The following is a 20,549-nucleotide window of genomic DNA, read 5'->3' on the forward strand; positions in this document are numbered from 1 at the left end:
CTGGGTGTCCTGATTGAGTGGTTATTCAAGATCAAATGCACAAAAATTACGTGCTTTTTCCAACTTAAACTAAGTCAGTTAATAGTTTTATTTCTGCATGGGTCTGTCAGTGCAGAAGCAGTATATACACAAAGCCAGCCAGACTAGAACGGGTTTGTCTTGTTACCTACTGCCTGTAGCAGATTTTCAAGCCGAATTGTACCTTAAGTCTGCCATCTTTGGTGAGGTTTAAACACAACTGTCCTCTGCAGAGATTCTTCTGCTATTTGACTGCCATATAGCTGATGCAAGAAAAAAGTGAAACTATAATGCTGAATTTAATGTGGTAGTTGCTTAACTTCTTCAAATGTAACTATAGCCACAGGCGTAAAGATGAGGGTTCTTCTCTGTGTGTCGCAGTATAGAATTTACTTGTTACATATTCCCTTATCCTGCTCAAATCATTCAAGTCTGTTTACCGGTGGTTCTGAAGGTGGCTTTATGAGCCCTAGGCCCGCTGTTGGTTTTTTTTGTATTAATTTAGATGTTGGAAATACTCAAAGGAGCAGGCAGGGAATGCTTAATGTATAAGCTGTTTGGTCATCACAGAACTTAATTTCTAAAAGGGCAGGTTTTAAGCCTTAGTACATGTCACGGAACAGCAAACAGTATCTTAAGTCACTATAGTACAGCTTGGCTGATTTTATTGAAAACCATTCCACAATTACTTAAGGCTCTAGATTTTCCTGCAGAGTTTTGCGGGTAAGTTGGTAATAGTTCAGCATCCCGCAAAAACCTGGCCAGTCACACAGTTATGTTCACGAGCATCGAGCAACGTTCACTAGCTCACAGCAGTTGTGTGGCACTGAAGGCAAGGCAGTCTTTGGGCATCTTGACCTTACCCTGGAAGAGCTACACTACTAAACAGCAGCTCCCTCATAAAATCCATTAAACCAATTATTAAAACACCTGGAGAAACAGCAGTGTACGCCACTATGGGGGGAGTAGGGAAGACTAAGGATTAAGGTCACTCAAGATTTGCAAACGGAGTGGTAGAAAAGCCAGCCAAAACCAACTTAGTAAATAAAGAGACCGTGGTTACATTTGGGTTAGTTTTAGATAAAAGCTGTTTGAAAGAACGTGCAAGTCACAGAAAGGATGTTACTATGACTGGAAGTTTTCTGGAGGAAAAAAAAAAGTTTATTTTTAGTTCTCAGCCCGTTAAGCTTCAAGCACAGTTCAGATGGAAGATTATGTACATACTGACTCTAGTCAGAAGGGCTTTGATATTTTACAGGAACAGTACTACAGTGAGACTGTCATAGTTGGCAAAATACAAAAAGTAGTAGTTTAAAGAAATTCTAGAAGCTAAGCAGGGATCTTTTGTTCCAATTCAGTCAAGTGTAGCTATTTAAGACTTGCATAAATCCCATCTGTTGAACATAAGGCAACACATACTTGAAGATAAACTTTCTTAACCAGTCGTCTCTTTCGCTTTAACATACTAGAAATAGTCAAGCTAGATGTTGCCAAGGACGTAACTGCTGGTAAGCAAACCAGAGCATTGTTAAGATTCTCCCCAAATGACACGTCACTTAGAGCAGTGCATGTGTTATTGAAAAATCCAGATTAAATTTAAAAAAAAAATACCAAACTTTTCAATGTATTTCACTCTACCAGCTGGGTCATTTTAAAATTCATTAAGACAGTTCCCATAATAGTATAAACAGGATTTATTGTACATGTGGAGCTGAAGGAAGAAAGAGAAGGTAGGTATATATTATATATATATGTACAGTGAGCCATTTTCAGTAATAAATTTATTCTGTCTTGCTTAATACTGGAAAGAGGGAATGTGTCTGGCACCAAAGAAATTTAAAATTGAAAAAATTTAAAAGCTTATGTTCTGAAAATTATAAAAACCGTGGTCTTACGGAAGGAAGTTAAAACATATATACATGGCAATTTAAGTGGTTTATACACTGAGTGACACAGTTGCATTTGTCTTTTAAACCAATTTATGGATTTTCTATTAATAGAACTGGCATTAAAACTATTTAAAAGCTAGAATATAAATAAAACTTGGAGGGACTGCTCCAGGAACAGCCCAGTAAAGCAACTCACAGTAACTCAGTAGACATAATCAAGAATACAGTTCCCCTTGAGCATCAGGGAACGTAGGCACTAACTGGGAAATAGTCCAAGTCCTGGTGTTGCAGTTTCACTGAAGTCCATCTCCTTACTGCTGTGCCATACGCGATACCTTTTAAAATATACCCCTGATTTCTCTGAAAGATTTAGACACCGTTACGTTGTCTTTCTGAATCCCTTTAAAATAGGATAGATGTTTTCAAATGCTTCATAGATTTCTGCTCGTACTTTAGCACCTAGAAAAAGGGAGGAAATCGATTTAGTTTGTACCTTTCGCCAAATACTTGATTTTAGCTTTTAGAATGGTTATTGGAATGTGACTTTATATAAAACCTATGCATGTCCATAAATCCCTATTTTTACTATCTTTTTTTTAATACACCTTTCATATAGAGCATACGTTACCAACCTTCTCACTGTTTATTCTGATAACTACTAAAACTTTCATTAGCATCCCCATGCTTATGCTCTACTTGCAAATAGATTTTTTTATACATAATTTCTGCAGGAGACCCGACCGCAAAGCACAGCCCTACAGGATGTTTCCGCAGAGAGGCCTAACTGGTGGAGCTTCTTCTGAGAGCAAGAATATCTGGGGAGCAAGGTCTGGCCATGGAGAGCGCTGCAGGGGCCCACCACTTGCCATACTGCAGGAACATGCTCCTCCTATTTTTTCTCCATAGTAAGACTGGGCACCAGGGGAAAAGGAAAGGGTGTAGGTGGAGCATCTGAGGTGGAGCAGGTCCCAGAGCTCAGGTATCTCCCCTTTTTTGGCTGCTGTATCAAAGGAGAATGGCAGCAGCCTCCAGCCAAGCTGTCAAAGAACAGTTAGCTCAGTCACACCTACCCAGCACAAAAAACCAGACTTTCAGACTTTGCCAGAAACATTACCCGTGCTCTTACAGCTTTTTGGGCACCTGCATACTTGGTTGGGATTCATGATCATTGTTTATATGGATTTTGCCAAACGTGTGGTTTGCTTTATGTGTTCTCATCCGCAGAGCTGTCTGTTCTTTCTCAGTACTGCCTTCTCTAAAGCAAAGTGTCTAGCAGCTGACGCGCCTCTGGTATCGTTGTGTGTTCTGTCACACAGTCTAAGTCTAACCCACTGGAATAAGATACTCTCTTCACTCACCAGTTAAAACCACTTTTCCAGAAACAAAAATAAGCAGAACAATTCTTGGCTTGATCATTCTGTAGATTAAACCAGGAAACAATTCTGGCTCGTAGCTGCAAGAGAAGAGAGTGACGGTGTTTAAACAGGCTTGCAGATGCGTGTTCCAGTCCTTCATCTGCCGCACTGCAGAACAGGCAGAGCAGATGTAGGCTGCACTGAAGCCTGGAGAGAGCAGCAGGGAAGGTCACTTGGATGGGTTCACATTGGGCATCCTCAGATGCACCCGAGGCAGAGCAGCGATGGCAACAAAGATGCAGGTTTCCCTCTGGTGCAAGGGAATAATCTAAACAAATGTCACTCTCTAACCTAGTCGATATGCAGCAAGAATGAAACGTAAGCAAGCCTTTTTTTACCTGCTGAACTGCTGGTGTGTGAGTACCAATCCTTCTAATCTGATGGGAAATTTCACGTCGCAGCTGCCTACCATGTTCTGAATTTTAAAATCCAAAAATTTTGCAGGAAAACCCAGTTTCTGAACAACTCTTGCATACTTCCTTGCTGCCAGTCTGGATTGCTCCTCACTGAAGTGAGAAAAGGATATCCATATTATTTCCTCAGTTAAGTATTACTTGAAGCAAATAGCATTAAACCACAAATATTTATCAGGGGAAAAAAAAAAGTCTGTGTTGAGGGGGAGGGGAAGGTCACATGCAAAATTTTTACATCCAAAATTAACAACTAGCACTGGTTTTCATGCTATTTTTCATACTAGGATCCCGAACACCATTGATGTTGTACTCACTGTTCATGAGGTAGAAAATAGTAAATTATAACTCCACATATTTCATACTCTTAAAATATCGACCCGAGTCCCTCTAAGAGCCATGTAAACTATTTCTTAAGTTTCGAGTGTAGAACTACTACTGCTAGAAAACACGTATTTCTATGAAAATCCATAAACTGCCCAAATCCTCTGCTTGATTCACCCCAGGCATTCACACCTGGGTTTAAACGCAACTGCACGGCCTTTCACGCTGTTGCAGAACTCAGTTTGCTTCGGTTCTGTAGACAGATGAGGATCCAATTGCTCCTAACACAGAGTACGACAACTTGAACTTCAAGCGTCACCAAGCAGAGAAAGTGCTTCCTGTTCAGCTCTGTTCATTGATCTCCGCTCGTTAGCTTATTCCTTCTGGATTCCTACAGGCTTCTCCAGAGCAGAATTTCTCTCCTGCCCACTGGAGTTAAGCTTATGTTTAGTTTTCAATTTTTATGCTTCAATGATGATATTAAGAACAGATCAGACTACAGGGACCAGAGACATGGAGCTCCTGGCCTGTGATGAATGAAATTATTCAAATTATAAAATTACTCTTCCTCTGCCCCTACAGTTTAAGCAGTTCCAGTGCATAGTCACTGAAATTTTTTAATTATTAGAAAAAAATAGATAACTGCAAAGTCAAAAAAGCAAATATAACAACCTCTGCAAACCAGTTTATCAGACTGTATGAAAGAGCTTCAGAAACAGAACTACCATTTCCCCTTTTGTAGGGAAGTGCTTTCAGTCATGAAAAGACATTTTACGTACAAGCGTATATTAGTCTATTTGAAGTAACCGGGAAGCAGGCTTAGTTGTACCAGTACAACTTTGTTGTATATATACAAATACTGTATACAAATAATATTACTTCTAAAGCATCATGGTACAAGAGAAAAGACAGCCTGGATTAGTTTGCTTGTAATGCCTAAACCTACCTTTTTGCTCCTGTGCACACCATTTTCCCAGAGCTGAATATAAGTGCAGTAGTACGTGGTTCTCTTATTCTCATAATAACAGCAGCAAAACGCTGAAATGTGAGTATCGAGACTGTTAGTGATATATTGCTGTAATCATTACATTTAAACCAAATTTGCCTAATCTCAGTCGCAATTTACACTGTATTGCAAAGAAATACTAAGTTCAAACATACCCATGGATCACTCAAAATTTACTTGAAATGCTTAACTCATAAGAAGCTTCAAACATACACGCCCTGAGAGGTAGAGCCAGACAGGAAGGATATTTACCATTGCATTCCTATTTTACTAAATTCATCTCTCATTACTGTATATGCAACATATAAATAATGCTAACACTTGCAACAGAGCAATAGAGACAATCTTAAAAATAAATGAAAAAAATTCTTTCACATCTTTGATCTGTTATAAGCAGGATGGAAGATTATCTGTCTGCAGATATTTTATGATCTGTTTTGTTCCTGTGTCTTAAAAAATTGGAGAGTGGTAGAATAGCAGCAAATAGAAGAGCTGGAGGTCACAGTTCTGTGTCAACAGAAGTCACCTCAACTACCACAGCAGAAGAGAGCAGCCCATTTAGCTCTAACCTTTTATTCTAACTACTGTAACATCTCTGCCTGCGTTTCCAAATATTCGTAAACTCTTTGAAACTGATGTGAAACTCTTGGAAACAGATGTGGGCACGCACACACAAACCCCTGTTTGCCTCTTATATTTAACTTGGACCATCTCACTGTGCAGTCCCATAAACTGCTGACATAACCAAGGTGGTAGCGTGGGTTACCTAACAGCATGTTTCTTGAACATGGCTTAAATAATACAGCCAAGCAACATCTCTCTGATAGCTGGATGTACTGACTAAAACTCAGGAGTGCGTTACATAACCCTTCTTGCTCCCCGCTGTGGAAAATAGCATTTTGTATTGATTTTTCTAGCCTACAAGTTTTACACAGCCACCTACCCCTACCTTAAGGGTTTACCATGGCATGCTCAAATTTTTGCTGCACTAATATCTTACTCATGTGCAATTATGCAACAGCATCACCGATATAAACTTACAGTCACAGTTATTTATCACATATGCCTGCATGTGTGCTTTAATCTTTGAGAGCTGCTAGGTAAACTGCAGCAAAATCCCAAATACTAAAACAAACAAAAAAAATCCTACGCGCCAGGAAAACTGAAGTCTTCCCAAGGTGAGTCGATTCAACTACACAACATCTAAACTTTTATTAGAAATAGTGTCCAACTACTGTGGTTGCAAAGATAACATTTCCAAGAGGAGCCACCCAAAAGAAAAATGAAGCGACATAGTTTTCTTGATTCAGCGCTCCAAGTCCTCTGCTGTTTTTCAAAGTTTCCCGAGCTAAAAAAAATCCCATGGTTTAACAGACTGCTATTTAGAAGCAGCACGCAATTTAGAAGTCGACATGCAAAAACAAAAATAAAAATCAATTTCATCTTGCTGCTCCACCAAAGCTAGCCACCGGGAGCAAGGAGATTGCAGGAGTACTGAGGGACAATATGAAGGAATAGAGCTCAGCGGGGAAGGAAGACTGTAAAAAATGAATGACTGCACTGCGACCACAAGAATCCCAGGGGAGCAGCCAGGTAGGGGAAGCCATGCTGTATACAGAACAACCGTGGCTCTGGCAGGAGCCCAGAAGTTGAATTGCTCCTTCCTTTCTCCTTGTGGAGAGACAGGGAACAAGACTTCATCATCAGACATTTCGCAGTAACACAAAAAAGGAATTTTCTGAGCACTACGAACAAACATGCCCATATAAACAGTAGCAGATCAGCTCTACAACAGAAAAACTTGGCCAGTGTATTACACCGTTGGTTAGGTTCTTCCTAAACATGCTGTGTTCTTTCTAAATCTACCAGATTACAACCTGGTGTAAAACACCTACATCAGTATAAAAATGCTTTTTACTAATTTGACAGAATGTTCTAAGTTTATTAGAGATTTATTTTTTAACTATAGTATAAAAAAAACCTACACCCACCACCTGTGCCTTCGACATATCTGTTATGGGATGGACTCTAATACATTTCTCTTACCTTGGGATTATATTCAGCATTTCGGGCACGAAGCGCAATAGTTTTTAGGTCAAGTTTGCAACCAAGATTCACGGTGGACACAATATTCCTGAAGACAGTTCAGGGAAATACATTAAAAAGACAATAAAGAATTCATGTGTCTTCCTCATTTTTAACCAACCTTGATTAATTTTATTTATTTTTTTAAAAACTTGTTTCTCCAAGTGAGTTTGAATGACATCTTTCCTCCTGACAGAAGCACTGAGCAGCGTTTTGGCTCAGGAACCTCCTTTTGTAGAACAGTAGCTCCTAAAGCCTGATTGCTAATTCCTCCTTATCTGCCAGCTATTATGAAAAGTGTCTCATGAGAAGAAAGTCTATTTCAGTTTGCCAGGAAAAACTCTCAATGCTGAGAGCCCCCACACCTCAATCAGGGAAGCTGCTGGAAACAGGAGAAAATGAGGTAGCAACAGTACCATCTACAACTTTCCTTGGTATGCCCTTCAGCAGGAAGAAGAGGTGCAGGACTAAGCGGGAATCGTAGAATCGCCTAGGTTGGAAGCGACCTTTAAGATCATCAAATGCAACCACCAACCTAACACTGACGAAAACCCATCACTAAACTGTGTCACTAAGCACCACGTCTAGCCATCTTTTATATGCCTCCAGGGATGAATCACCCAGGAGGTAAACCCACTGCCAGGAGATAGGACAGCAGGTCTCTAGAAAGTTTAAGAAAAGTTCCTAGATGCAAAATTTCCTTGGAAACTTGTTTTCTGCAAAAACCCTGAAAACTAAAGGTCCTCAATGGGGAAAAAAAAAAATACAAGGAACTACTCTTTCAGTGCAATATTTAAGTTATCAACCATTTCTCTTTGGGCCTTCTGTAAATTGCTGTAAAAGTCTTTTTAAAACTAAAGTTCAATGAAAATACTTTCATATCTGAACCTAAACAAGTTCTAGGTTTTTTCCCCACCTTATTGCAAACTCAGCTGTAGCTATGAACTAGAAATGGGAACACGGAATATAAAGTACAACTCAGCTCTAGTTCCTGGACTAGCAACTAGTTTTTTCCCCCTCTACCCGTCTAATTCCCTTTCAGCTGTGACAGTTCCTGTATTCTGCTTTAATACCTCACGAACAAAGTTCTACTCACAGTTAAGTGGAGCTATTCGCTTTTCTGTGAACAGGTCACAAGCATCCAGTAAGTTACAAATGAGGATACGTTTCCAGGTGTATGTATTTTGAAATGCCAGATTATCAACCCAAACTACTTTATAGCTAAAGCATGATGAACTCCTAAAGTGCACAGAGTTAAAAGCTACAATGCTGCTAAATGAAGACACATATAACATCCTCCATTGCTATGCTTAAAAGACGTGTGGTTGACAAATCACTAAGAAACTGTTTATATTAATAAGTGGTTTTGTAACGAAGCTAAGCTAAAAATAAATGCAAAAATTACTCATATTGCTAGAGAAGACCCATAAATTCTCAGGGCGTCCCTTCCCACCAAAACCCAGTACCCAATTCCTGATGTGGCTTTGGTCCTAAGTCTTTAAAGGGCTATCTGAGAAAGGACACGCTGCACTAATACATGGGACACTCACTGTAGCTGCGGCACTATCCCAGAGCTCTCAGATGCCGGTGTTGCAGGAGTTATTGGAGTCATCGGGGTCATTGGAGAGGGGTACAGTGGTGTGGTTCCCGGCAAAGGGGCTGTGGTAAGAGTCTGTGAGTGGAACAGCTGGGGAGTTTGACCAGATGTTCCCTGTGTCGCTTGCTGTGATGTAGATTGTTGTGCTGCTTGTTGCTGCTGTTGCTGCCGCTGCTGTTCCTCTAGGATGGAGAGACTGTTGGTGCTCTGGACAGGCTGTGGTGTCAGTCCTGTGCCGTATGGCATCATTGGGCTAAAAATTGGAATTCCTGGAGTCATTGCACCCTACAGAAGAAAGCATGAATCAGAAACCACAGATCCTGTTGACTGCATTTTGGTTTTAAGAGAAAAAACTTTCAAGAGAAGTTTGAAAATAAGTCAACATAAGCTGATAATATCAAACCTGAGTCAGACAGTAGTAACTCACTAAAAGCATAAAGCCCTTGGAAATGCAGTTCTTCTATAGAATGAAATATTACCTCTAGGAATATGTCAGTTCTAGCATTGCTCACCTCCAGCCAGTGATGCTGACACGTTTCTCACGCTATCTTGCAAGCATGTCTCAACTTTGGCCCACAATTTAACTTGCAATTGTTTGAACAAAGACTGTGCCCATCCTCCCAAATGCATTCATAGCACAGCGACAGTCCGTGATGTATGTTGGGGCAAAGGGCAACCACCAAAATAAAATTAATATTTCCAGCTTGTCAGTCATGTTTCAACTTAAAGGAACCCCATATACCGGCATGGTTCTTATACCTCTGGATATACGAACTGATAGTTTTAAAATTCTGCTTTATACTAGTATTATTTTACACCTAGCAGAATTTTTCAGATCTGCAAACAAAAAACCTGAAGTTACGTGCAAGAAACAGAAAACACTTTCACAAAGAAATTCAGATCACGTTTGCATATTAAATCATTTGTTTTTACCTGAGGAGAGGCTAAGCCTTGAGCGTAGGGTGGCAAGCTGTTGTTCTGATCCATGATTCCAGTTATTTCTTTGGTGAGGCCAGAAGTATTTCCTTCAATTAATTTAAATTAACTTCAAATCCTAGAGGGTTTTTAACCGTTTAAAACATCCCAGCAAAGTAGCTTTTTAAGCCAAGCTGAAAGTGTTAGGAAAACATCAGCTCCAGAGAAATGCGTGTTGTGAGTCTAAAATACTAATCAAAGCCTGAAAAGAGAAAAAGTAGTATCTTGAGAATAATATCTAAACATAAAACCAAAAACAAACCTACCAGCTGCTGAGTTAGATAAGAGACACCCACGTACAAATACATATAACATTCACACGCACGTGCATACACAATCCATAAAAATAACCTTTTTCAGGCACACTCTACAGACCCTTTAAGGCGTGCTTCTGCTGAAGCCCCTGGCAGGTCATCTGACTCACAGGAGCAGGCCTCTGTCTAACCAAACCCTCCTGCACGTAGAACTCAGGCTGTTAATACTCAGTCTACTCCAAGCTTTACTTTAGCTGTAAAAGCACTGATTTTTTTAGAATTGAATTCCACTGACTACTAGCCCACAAGCTTACCAACACATTGCTTGGAAGTCTTTTCCTGGCAATTTTAAGGCTTTGGGCTTCCACAAATACCTTTTCTTCTATGGGAAAAACATAGCTGGTCAAATCAGAACTAAGAAAACCTCTTCTACCGACTTCCCTAAAATAAAGCACTAACACATTTCAAACAATGACATGCGCTTTATAAGGAAAAAAGAAATACATGAAAGCCAATTTCAGGTGCGCAAGTGAAATGTATGCATGATGTTTGATGATTTTTTTTTTTTGTAACTATACCTCTTTTGCTGTGTTATAGAAATAAAAACATAAGTGGAGAATTTAAATGTTACATCTTGATATCAATATTTTTCCATTAAATTATAGTTTTCTTAACTAGACACCTATTGCCCCGAAACACTCAAGGTCATTTTTAGGCCTGAGGCAGACCACCTCAAAATTTGAAGAAAGCCTGTTCAGCCTTTTTTTAAGGTATGAGAACTCAGAATTACATTAATATTTATACTGCAGCTGAAAAGGCATGTTTTTCCCCTGTGACTTTAAGATAATACTATGTCTACCCTCACCGAAGATATCAAACAGAATACAACAGATTTTATAACCTGGAAACGGGGGTAAATTAGATGCCTAAACATTACCCCAGAAGAAACAAATTCAACTCCTCGAGAGCTCAGCTGTTTAGTAATTAGCCTAGATACCAGGCATGCCAGAACTCGCAGTTCGGCCACCACCTACGCAGAGGTCCATCTTGTAACCGCCTAACCGCGGCTCGCTCCTATCTCCACTACAAACGCTGGGGAACGTTTTTGTCGAGGGAACAGAGTCCAGGGACAAGGGACACCCCGGAGAAGGCCCCGGCCCACCCCCGACCCCCCTTTCAGGCTCTGCCCTAACACGCAGCAGCCCTCGGAAGGCGCCAGTTTCGGCATGATTCGACCCTTCCCGCCTCTCCGCGCCCTGCAGGCACCCCACCCGTCCGAAGGCCGGCTCCAGCCACCGCCGCGCCCCCATCCCTCTCGCCCGTCCTCACACGGGGAAAGCAGCAGTCGCGCCGCTGCCGCGGCCATCCCGCCCCCGGCACCGGCAGCCGCCGCTCCCCACCAAGACTAGCCGGAGCCCCACAGAGAAGCAGAAGTGGGGGGGTGTGGGGTGGCCACCGCCTCCCCCGCAGCTGAGGCCGACCCGGCGGGGAGGCGCGGAGCGGCCCCGCGCACCGCCCCCGCCCTCCAGGCCCGGCCCGGCCCACTCCATCGCGGCCCCACCGGCACCCATCGTTCCCCCGCAACCCCCGGGGCATCGGGGTTTGCGGCGGCCCCGGGGAGGAGCGGTTGGGGGGGAGGGAGGAGGCGGGTGCGGCGCGGACGCTACCTGCCGCTCCCGGCGCCGCCCGCCGCCGCACAGTGCCCGCTGGAGCCGAGCTGAGCCCCGCGCCCGCGCCACCGGCGCGTACCGAGTGCGTCACTTCCGCCGCGCGCCTCCACCGCCCTCCCCGCCGCCATCTTGAGTGAGGGCGTAGGGGAGGCCGCAGGCCATCTAGCCCGAGGAGTGGCGGAGCAGGGACCGTTGTTCCGCAGCAGCGTCCCCACTCAGCTCCCACGGACACCTCCGCAGCAGCAGTTCTTCCCCTAGAGCATCCCCTGCGCCCCGGGCACCTCTACCCCAGCCCTTCCTACTTCTCTCATAGGTGCCCCAACCCTGGAAGTGTTCAAGGCCAGGCTGGATGGGGCTTTGAGCAGCTGGTCTAGTGGGAGGTGTCCCTGCCCACGGCAGGGGGGCTGGAACGAGGTGATCTTTAATGTCCCTTCCAACCCGAACCATTCTATGATTCTATGCCCCTACTTGTGCCGCGGCGCTCAGCGCTGCGCCCTAGGGGGTTGGACTAGATGATCTCCAGAGGTCCCTCCCAACCCTATGATTCTACGTCCCCCTAAACACAAGGGCGTCTCTCATCACCTCACCGCAGCTGCTATCGACCTGCTTGCTCCCACGCCTCAGAAGACGGGGCTGACAGCGTTTGGCCCGGGCAAGAACCAGTGCCCGGTGCTGCGCCCCGTGCCTTGGGTAGGGGGACCCCGTCGCGCCTAGGCTGAGGAAGGCCCAGCGGGGCCAGACACAGGCAGAGCCGTCAGCCCGCCCGCCACCGGCGGGGGGAGGCGATGGCAGCCCGGGAGCGGGACGGTGGCAGCCAGGAACCAGCGGGCGCCACTCCCAACGGCCGCGGGCGCCCTCCCGCCCCACCCCCGGCCTCCGCCTCTCGGCGTCCTCCAGAGCAGACGAGAGGAACGCACCGTTGCCCTCCTAGAGCGGCGGATCGCCACTTCCGGCTCCGGTGCCGCCATTTTGCCGTGAGACAGCAGCGAGCAGGGCTGCCGGGATGTTGTCTGCTGCTGGTTACGCGGAGTCCAGGCCCGAGATGGGCTACGAGCTCGGTGCGCCCGTGCAGTGCCGCTTCTCGCCCTACACCTTCAACGGAGGGTGAGGAGTCGCGGGCAGGGGCTGGGGCGGGCTGAGGCACCCTCTTCCCGAAGGAGGGGGCCCTGAGGGAACTGGCGGTAGGGCTGGGGCCTTCTCGTCGTTCTCCTGCCTCCCCCCCGCAGCGTACTCTGAGGGTTTGTCCCCCGTTGCGAGCGCCTCTTTGTAGAGAAAGGCTGCAGCTCGGCCTTGCCCTGGGCTGAGCGTCCAGCGGGTTCCTGCAGCTCTTCGGGGTGTTCTTGCTTGTCCGTGGGGCTTTTGGCATACTCGGGCTCCCTCCCTCGTACTCGGGTCAAAATAAGCACCTTCCGTTCCCTGCAGAGCTGTTTATGTGTAATGGCTCAGGAAACTCATGTAATGGTTATGTTACCAGCTTCTAAACCTGTAACTATGTTGAAAGCTCTCTTGTCATAACTGTTAAAGGTAGGTGATATTTTACAGACACTTGCTCTGACAGGGTCTGGCCAGGATAGTGTTATTTAGATTTTTTTTTTTTTATAGTGCCTAGCTGCTTTTTAAAGGACATCTGTTTGTTACTTAATGGTAGCACACATGGGACAATCACAAAGCTAGTTATCTGGAAGTAAATAACATAGGATAACATCAAATTTTAAAAGTGATGATAATTTAAGTATAATGATACCGATGCGTAGTAGTTGGCTGGAGTGTTTTTGCTCAGAGAGCCAAACTCTTTTAGAAGGGTGTTCTTCCGGGCAGGCATTAGCTGATTGGCAGGTAACTAAAATTGCTAGTCCATTGAGTCTGGTTCTTGCATTGTATACAAACTCTGTTTTACCAAGTTTCCATACAGCTTTTAGTCCACGTAGGGAATCACGTATATATATATTTTTCAGTGTGTCTAGTATCTTCTTGCTCATCTTGAGTCAGGTGTAGGGATGTGCATAGTGGGAAACATAGCAAGGAATATAAGATGCTTGACAAAACGCAAGCCTGGATATAGGACTACTATCTAGTCTGTTACTTTGTTGTCTAAGAAAATATTTGTGCTAAAAGTCATGATTATGTGAATACTCTTCTTCAAGGACTGTGTTGGCGATTGCCGGAGAAGACTTTTCTATCATTGCCTCTGACACACGACTGAGTGAAGGTTATGCAATTTACTGCCGAGACAGTCCAAAATGCTACAAACTGTAAGTCCACATCTTGTAAGAATTGATACAGATGAAAGATGTTTTGTAGTGATGAGCATGTCACCTGCCTGGAATGATCTATCACTTTCTTTAAGCAGAATTCTCAGAAAAAAAGGATAGTAACAAAACTGATTTTGGAGTCATGGTGACTCTTGCCGTAATGCAGGATGTGATGTAATGTTCTAAATACAGCCAGATTTCATGTTACGTGCTCTTGAAGTTAGCTGATAACAGAATGTTTTTAGCATTATACAAGGCTTAATATAAGCTAGGTGGTTTTTTTGGCTGCATAATCAGAACAACTTTTGGCTTAACTGTGGCAAAATCTAATCCTGTGGTAACTAGTTCTGCTTCGTCAGGACATGTGGTGTCGATACACAAGTGCGCCCACTGCTACCCGTTGTACCATGTCTTTCTAGATGTCTTTCCATCTGGCACTTGTTTTAAGAGATGTAAACTCGTCAGTAGTTCCATTATTGAACTTCTTATGCTGATTTTATACTTATTTTGATGCACCTAAATTGTATCCCCTTGGTTTAAAAATTGTTTACATTCTTTTGACTGTAGCAGGTGTTTACCTCATAGGCTGCCATCAGCTATGTAAACAATATTTTTCTTTATATTTTCTGGGATTTTTTTTTTAATTTTTATTGATGACACAAGATCATATCGGCTTATGTTTCTCCTGACTAAGTTCTTACTATACCTTTGACTCTCTAATACTGTCCAAATGGAAGTTACTGTGGTGCGTTCTGCATACCGCACATAATGGCTTTGTGTAATTCTAGTGTCAGGCTGAGAGAAGGTTTCAACTTAAATTCTTTTCTGAGTGACTGCTTTGTGTTAATCTATAAGTAAGTGCGAAAGTTTGTAGACTCTCACCAATTTACTAGAATTTAAATTTCAAACCTGCGTTCCTGTAGTGTTGATGAAACATTTTGAAACTGAGCAAAGAGATAATTTTCTGCAGTGCGTCCGCAGCCAGGCAGTTTCTGTTGTGCTGATACAGGAAACCACCTACAGCATGAATGTTACGTAGCCATCGTACAATCTTAATGCAATCCTCTGCCCAGATGGAGTAAAACTGGCTGAGTGATATGTAGCAGGCTCCCCATCTCAGAACAGATCCTCTAGCAAGACTGAATGGTAATAGCTAGAGTTAGAGGCGCATGAAGAAATTAAGAATTTATTTTTGTCAGTCTTGCTGTGGAAGTCAATGGATTAAAGACAGACTATCTGCGTGGTCCTGCGCTTAATAAGTCCCCTCCAAGATGTAGGTTGCAGTTACCTTTTATACACAAAATATCTGTTACTACATTTTAGATGACTGTTTCTGGTACCGTTAGAGAAACTGAAAATGCGTTTGGTGTTTTCATAATAATCTGCTGTCTAAGAAAGTGGTACAGTTTATGCTAAATCTAAAACCACAACAAAATTTTATGTTTTACAGGACAGAACAAACAGTCATTGGATGCAGTGGTTTCCATGGTGACTGCCTTACCCTTACTAAAATTATTGAAGCAAGATTAAAGGTAGCTGACTATCTTATTGTATTTAGAAACTTATATTCTTAGGATCATGTTTAAGACCAATAATATGATAAGTTTTAAGTATAATTCTTGCTGATTTTCTTCAAGTGTTTGTATTGTAACTGTATTGCTAGTGAAAGGTCAGGCAGGGGAAATTGATGCTGTGTTCTTACTAAGTGTAACATCATAAATTTAAAGAATGGAAGAGCTGGAGAGGATAATGTTAATGAGGCAACATCTATTCTTTGCGAAACTTTAGAGAAATGTTAAATATTGGCTTGAAGAAGGCTTTACTTTTAGACCAGTGTGTTTTCAGTAATCATACTAGTTAATAATCTTGCTTAGCATCAGATTTTTTTCTGTGGTGAGGTTACAGAAAATGTGATTGTGATGGAGTGTAAAACTTAGTGTTTGACTTTCTTCTTGGACGTGTGGTGCCACTTGCAGATGTACAAGCATTCCAATAACAAGACCATGACTACTGGGGCTATTGCAGCAATGCTGTCTACGATTCTGTATTCTCGACGTTTCTTTCCTTACTACGTTTACAACATAATTGGTGGACTGGATGAAGAAGGTAAGACTTTAAACAAAAAAGAAGAAAAGAGAGGCTAAATTTCTGTAGGAGAATAGCTGTTCTTTAAGTCTGAGGTATACTGATGGAATAACAAAGTTTGTGTTCCTATTCCGAAAACCTACCTTTAGGCATTGCGGTGCTTACGCAGGTCAGCTGCATATTATGCATCTGACTTGTTTCCTAGTTTCCGCTGCTAACTTGATCTTCCATTTCTGAAGGTGTGAAAGTCTAAAAACTATATTATAATTATTTGATTACAGGTAAAATCTGCTAATGTTGCTTAGCTCTCAGACTTTACTCTAGACTGGAACACTTTATAACAGCTTTGCTGGAATTCTTAATTGTGTCTCTAAAGGAGATGTTAGTGGTAAAATTGTATATTTTACTCCAGCCTGTCAGTGTGGTAGAGGTTATTAAATATGAAGGTTTACTTGAGAGACAGGTTTCTACAAAGAGATTTTTAAACGTTAACTAATCTCTAATGAAAATCATGACTTCTACAGGGATGCTGTAGTTTAACGTACAGCCTTCTCAGGACTTCCTGGGCTCTTGTCCTATGATTTCATTGGTTTGCTAAAATACTGTGTTCTCTGGCTTTGAGCAGGAGCTCAGAGGTGGTCTTATTTGGATAATTTCAACCATTCACCACAGTTTGTTGTTACCGTTAAGTTATACTGCTTTCTGGGTCTTGCGAAGACATGTCTACGATATGTAGAGTCTGGAAAGGGATTAGTCTGCCCTGCATGATGGTAAATCTCGGATTATGAGGGGGCTGTACCAATTGATAAGACTAAGAGTGCAGGTCTGCATGCATGGGCTTAATTTGGTTGCAGCAGGATTGATTTGTTCTGATTTAGTGTTACTATCCAGATCTCTGCTAGCTTTCTCAGGGCTGCTCAGCTACTTGTGCTGTGCTGCCAAGTGCACTGGTGTTAGGGTTTGAAGAACCCCCAACAATTTATTGTCATTTAGACAATTGTCCTGTTACCTGATGACCCCTCCCTACCCGGGAAGGGAAATCGGGGGGGAAAAAACAAGGAAACACAAGGGTTGAAATATAAATAGGTTTAATAGAATAAGACTAAATAATTAACATTAATAATACTAAAGAACCAATATTGATCCCAATATCAATATAAAATATACAAGATTATACTCAACCAGTTCTATCAGCAGGGAGCTGTGCACTCCCGGCTGTGGGCAGCAAATATTGGACACTGCAAGCTCTACAGCTTTGGGAGGAAGGGAAGGGCTCAGGGCTCTGGCACTGGGGCAAGAAGTTCTCTGGATCACAGCCATCAAAAAAAACTCCTCAGCAAACTTTCTAATTTATATTGAATGTGATGTTCATGGTATGAAATAGTCCTGTTGGCCAGCTTGGGGCAAGTGCGTGGGTCTCGCTTCTCCTTGTCCTGCACCTGGCGAGCTTGAAAACAGTGAGACCTTGAAAGCCGCATACCATAGCTGGCTGTAAAGTAAATATTTTCACCAATTCAGACACTAGAGTCTTCTAGAAATGTAGTTTTCCCAAGCATTAAAAGAGACCTTACTGAAAAGTAAAATTATTGAAAGAGAAATTAATCCTGTGTCACTCAAACCAGGACAACTGGCCAGTTTATTAAATCAGGTGCAGCCTGTCTGAACAGAAAGGATGAGCATGGCCAGGTGCCGCGTTTTGACTAGTACATCCTCATCAAATGCTGGTGCTTCAGAGGTACAGCGTGTCTGCATCTCTGATGTTGGTGCAAGGTAATGCACAACATGGCCTGACTCCAGAGGGAAGTGCAAAAGAGGCCAGAGCATCATCCCTGGATCCGGGAAGGCATTGCAGAGGGGTCCAAGCAGGCTCTCTGGAGGTAGTTTAAGAACTGTATTGTTCAAGAACGATGGCTAAACTGCCTCTTCGTGCTAGCTTTGGAACTAGCGGAACTCTTTGTGCAGCACTGCGCTCTAGCACATGCTAGCTTTGATTATTCTGCATCAGCACTTTCTCTGTGGCGAGTACTGTAGAAAACATCTGTTAGAGCATAGTTACAGCTTAAATATTGAAGACAACCTTGCATGTAGTATCAGGCCACAACCGTAGTGAGCCTACTGTACAAAGCATTGTCTGAACATACTGTGGTATTATTTGGTAAAAGTTTGCTGGGATCTGTGGTACTTCAGAGACTGCTTATAGAGAGAGTTAGTTTCTGATGTAAATGCTTGTCAGTATTGAGATCTTTCTGGATTGTGATTACATCCTTTTTTTTTTTTTTTTCTTTGTCCCCGCCCGCGCCAGGGAAGGGAGCAGTATATAGCTTTGATCCAGTGGGCTCGTACCAGAGAGATTCTTTCAAAGCAGGTGGATCAGCAAGTGCCATGCTGCAGCCCTTGCTTGATAACCAGGTAAAATGGTTCTCTCTTTTTTTTTTTTTTTTTTTTTTTTTGTTGTTAATGATCTCGGTAAACATCTGTAACTCTCAAATAAACAAAGCTTTACTTTTGGGGAATATTACTTTTGAGAGAAGTTTTAAATGTATTACAGGTAGGACTGTTAATCCATAAAAGTATAAATTGTGTGGCTTTACCTTCTTGGGATAAATTGGAAAGTTTTGCTTTAGAATCTGTTTGGATTTTAATATGCTATAAACAGTGGACTGCCTGTTTAAAATACAGGTAAATGTTTTAATTGGGGAATTATATTTCCCAAGGAAGCTGATTGCCCTCCCCTCCCCAGCTGATAACATAAACATGCCTGTTACTTAGCATAAAATAATATTAAATTAAGATAGAATTAGTAGGTGTATATAATACATTTTATCACTTAATGTGCACTTGTTTAAAAGTTTTAAGTTTTGTACAACTCGGACACGATTTTCTAAGAATGTTCTTACATAAAACTGCTGGAAACTTATTCAATTAAATTTTTCTAAAAATACTTGAAGAATATTTTCATATTTAATTGAAGCTGTTAATTGTTGAATGAGAGAAATACCAAAGCATGTTTTACTTATTTTATTCTCCGATATTGGTGTTGGTATTGTTTAGTCAGTTGAGCCTGATTTCAACACAACTTTGTGCCTAAAGAGCAATAAACACTCTTCTTATCAGCTGAGAAAGGAATAGAATCGTTCATTTTTTTTTTCAACAGCTCCAGTTTCTCAGCTTTGACTTAGCTTTGAACTTCATTAACTGCAGAAAATAAAATATCTTCTGCAGAAACAAAGTTGTGATAAGTTACTTTTTATTGCTTCTGAGTTTGAGGTATACTGAGTGACTCTTCCCATTCCTTTTTGAGTTCTGATTCTTAAGTGGACACCTGAGTTTATCAGCTAAAATATGCTGTTTAATAGGACCGGTTATGCTCCAATATAGACCGTTATTTTTGAATTCTAGGTACATTTAGGAATATTTGCTTTTAAAACACGTTCCTAACTACAAAATGACTAGAGAAAAGGCTTACATGCAGTACTGATAACCCAGTGAAGTTCCTGAAAAATTAGATCAGTTCAGATCTGAATGTTCATTGGGATCTTGTATGTGCTGAATGGGTAGGAGTAGCGACGCTTGCTTTAACTGGATCTGCTTCTAGTTACTTTTGTAAGAGGATCAGCATTGGCAAAGCTCTGATCGTGCAGCTGTAAACTGTGTGGAGGAATACCTTTGCCAGCTTTGGGTTTCTAAGCCAAACCGACCATTTCTTCTTTTTAACTTGTCTAAATCTGCTCGTTCTAGTGCAGAGACTGAAATGGCTTTCATGCTAGATGGAACATACTTCCTTTAAAATGCATTTCCATCTTTCCTTAGATTGGCTTCAAGAACATGCAAAATGTGGAACATGTTCCTCTGACCCTGGAAAAGGCTTTGCAGCTGGTTAAAGATGTCTTTATTTCTGCTGCCGAGAGAGATGTGTACACTGGGGATGCACTTAAGATTCACATTGTCACAAAAGACGGAATTAAAGAGGAAACTGTCCAATTACGACAAGACTAATTCAGTTCACTCATAAACATGTAATCTATGATGTACAATTTACCTGTGTTAAGAAGACACTTGTCTTATTAAATTTTTTCAGTAAGTTTGACTACTGTAGTGCTGAATGTCTCCTGTCTTTGTTGGAAGTGATAGTGCTTCTTGGAAAACTCTATACCAGAGCACTTCATGGTAAGGATGAAGCTAGGCGTTAAAAGTCAGTTTGGCTTGTCTCATCTTAATCCATTGATCAATCTAATTCCAATGTCTGTTTAATCCCCTTCTTGCAATCCCTTATGCTACAACATCGAGGAGTGTAAACTTATTAAAATGGAGGTTCACAGACTTTTCTGATAATACTTTCAGTTCGGCATTGGTTTAGTGAGAAAAGCATTGGTTGGGTTTGTTCTGCCTTCTCTGCGCTTCGTATCTTGCTTTTCTTCTTTAGCTTTCTAACATGCTGTCTTGGCATTTCACCTCCCTGTACTTATTTACAGAGAGACTATATAAATATGAGTCATCTGAAACCAATTTCTCTGTGTAAGAGGGAAGAATGTTAAATGGCATCTTCCAGCGTTTAGTCCTGGACTTTGC

At 42.1% G+C, this 20,549-nt stretch overlaps 2 protein-coding genes across 4 annotated transcripts; one reads left to right on the forward strand and one right to left on the reverse strand.

The window, feature by feature from the left end:
• Nucleotides 1–1,694: 1,694 nt before the first annotated feature.
• On the reverse strand, nucleotides 1,695–12,127 carry TBP (TATA-box binding protein). Of its 3 annotated transcripts, none has more exons than XM_074580174.1 (8): nucleotides 11,723–12,127; nucleotides 9,678–9,921; nucleotides 8,698–9,029; nucleotides 7,109–7,196; nucleotides 5,003–5,094; nucleotides 3,661–3,828; nucleotides 3,266–3,360; nucleotides 1,695–2,366 (listed from the first exon to the last, which is right to left on the reverse strand). In XM_074580174.1, exons 2-8 carry the CDS (start codon nucleotides 9,729–9,731, stop codon nucleotides 2,287–2,289), a joined length of 909 nt encoding a protein of 302 aa, XP_074436275.1. In that variant the 5' UTR covers nucleotides 9,732–9,921; nucleotides 11,723–12,127; the 3' UTR covers nucleotides 1,695–2,286. The 3 variants fall into 3 exon arrangements, with proteins under 3 accessions (XP_074436275.1, XP_074436274.1, XP_074436276.1); XM_074580173.1 differs by having other exon boundaries at nucleotides 11,641–11,766; XM_074580175.1 differs by lacking the exon at nucleotides 11,723–12,127 and adding an exon at nucleotides 10,288–10,355.
• On the forward strand, nucleotides 12,081–20,067 carry PSMB1 (proteasome 20S subunit beta 1). The gene is made up of 6 exons (XM_074580176.1): nucleotides 12,081–12,747; nucleotides 13,788–13,895; nucleotides 15,346–15,427; nucleotides 15,872–16,001; nucleotides 18,283–18,389; nucleotides 19,791–20,067. The coding sequence occupies exons 1-6, from the start codon at nucleotides 12,647–12,649 to the stop codon at nucleotides 19,974–19,976; spliced, it is 714 nt and encodes a 237-aa protein (XP_074436277.1). The 5' UTR covers nucleotides 12,081–12,646; the 3' UTR covers nucleotides 19,977–20,067.
• Nucleotides 20,068–20,549: the final 482 nt, after the last annotated feature.

The sequence above is a fragment of the Larus michahellis genome, chromosome 3, assembly GCF_964199755.1.
Source record: "Larus michahellis chromosome 3, bLarMic1.1, whole genome shotgun sequence".
Classification (NCBI taxonomy): domain Eukaryota; kingdom Metazoa; phylum Chordata; class Aves; order Charadriiformes; family Laridae; genus Larus; species Larus michahellis.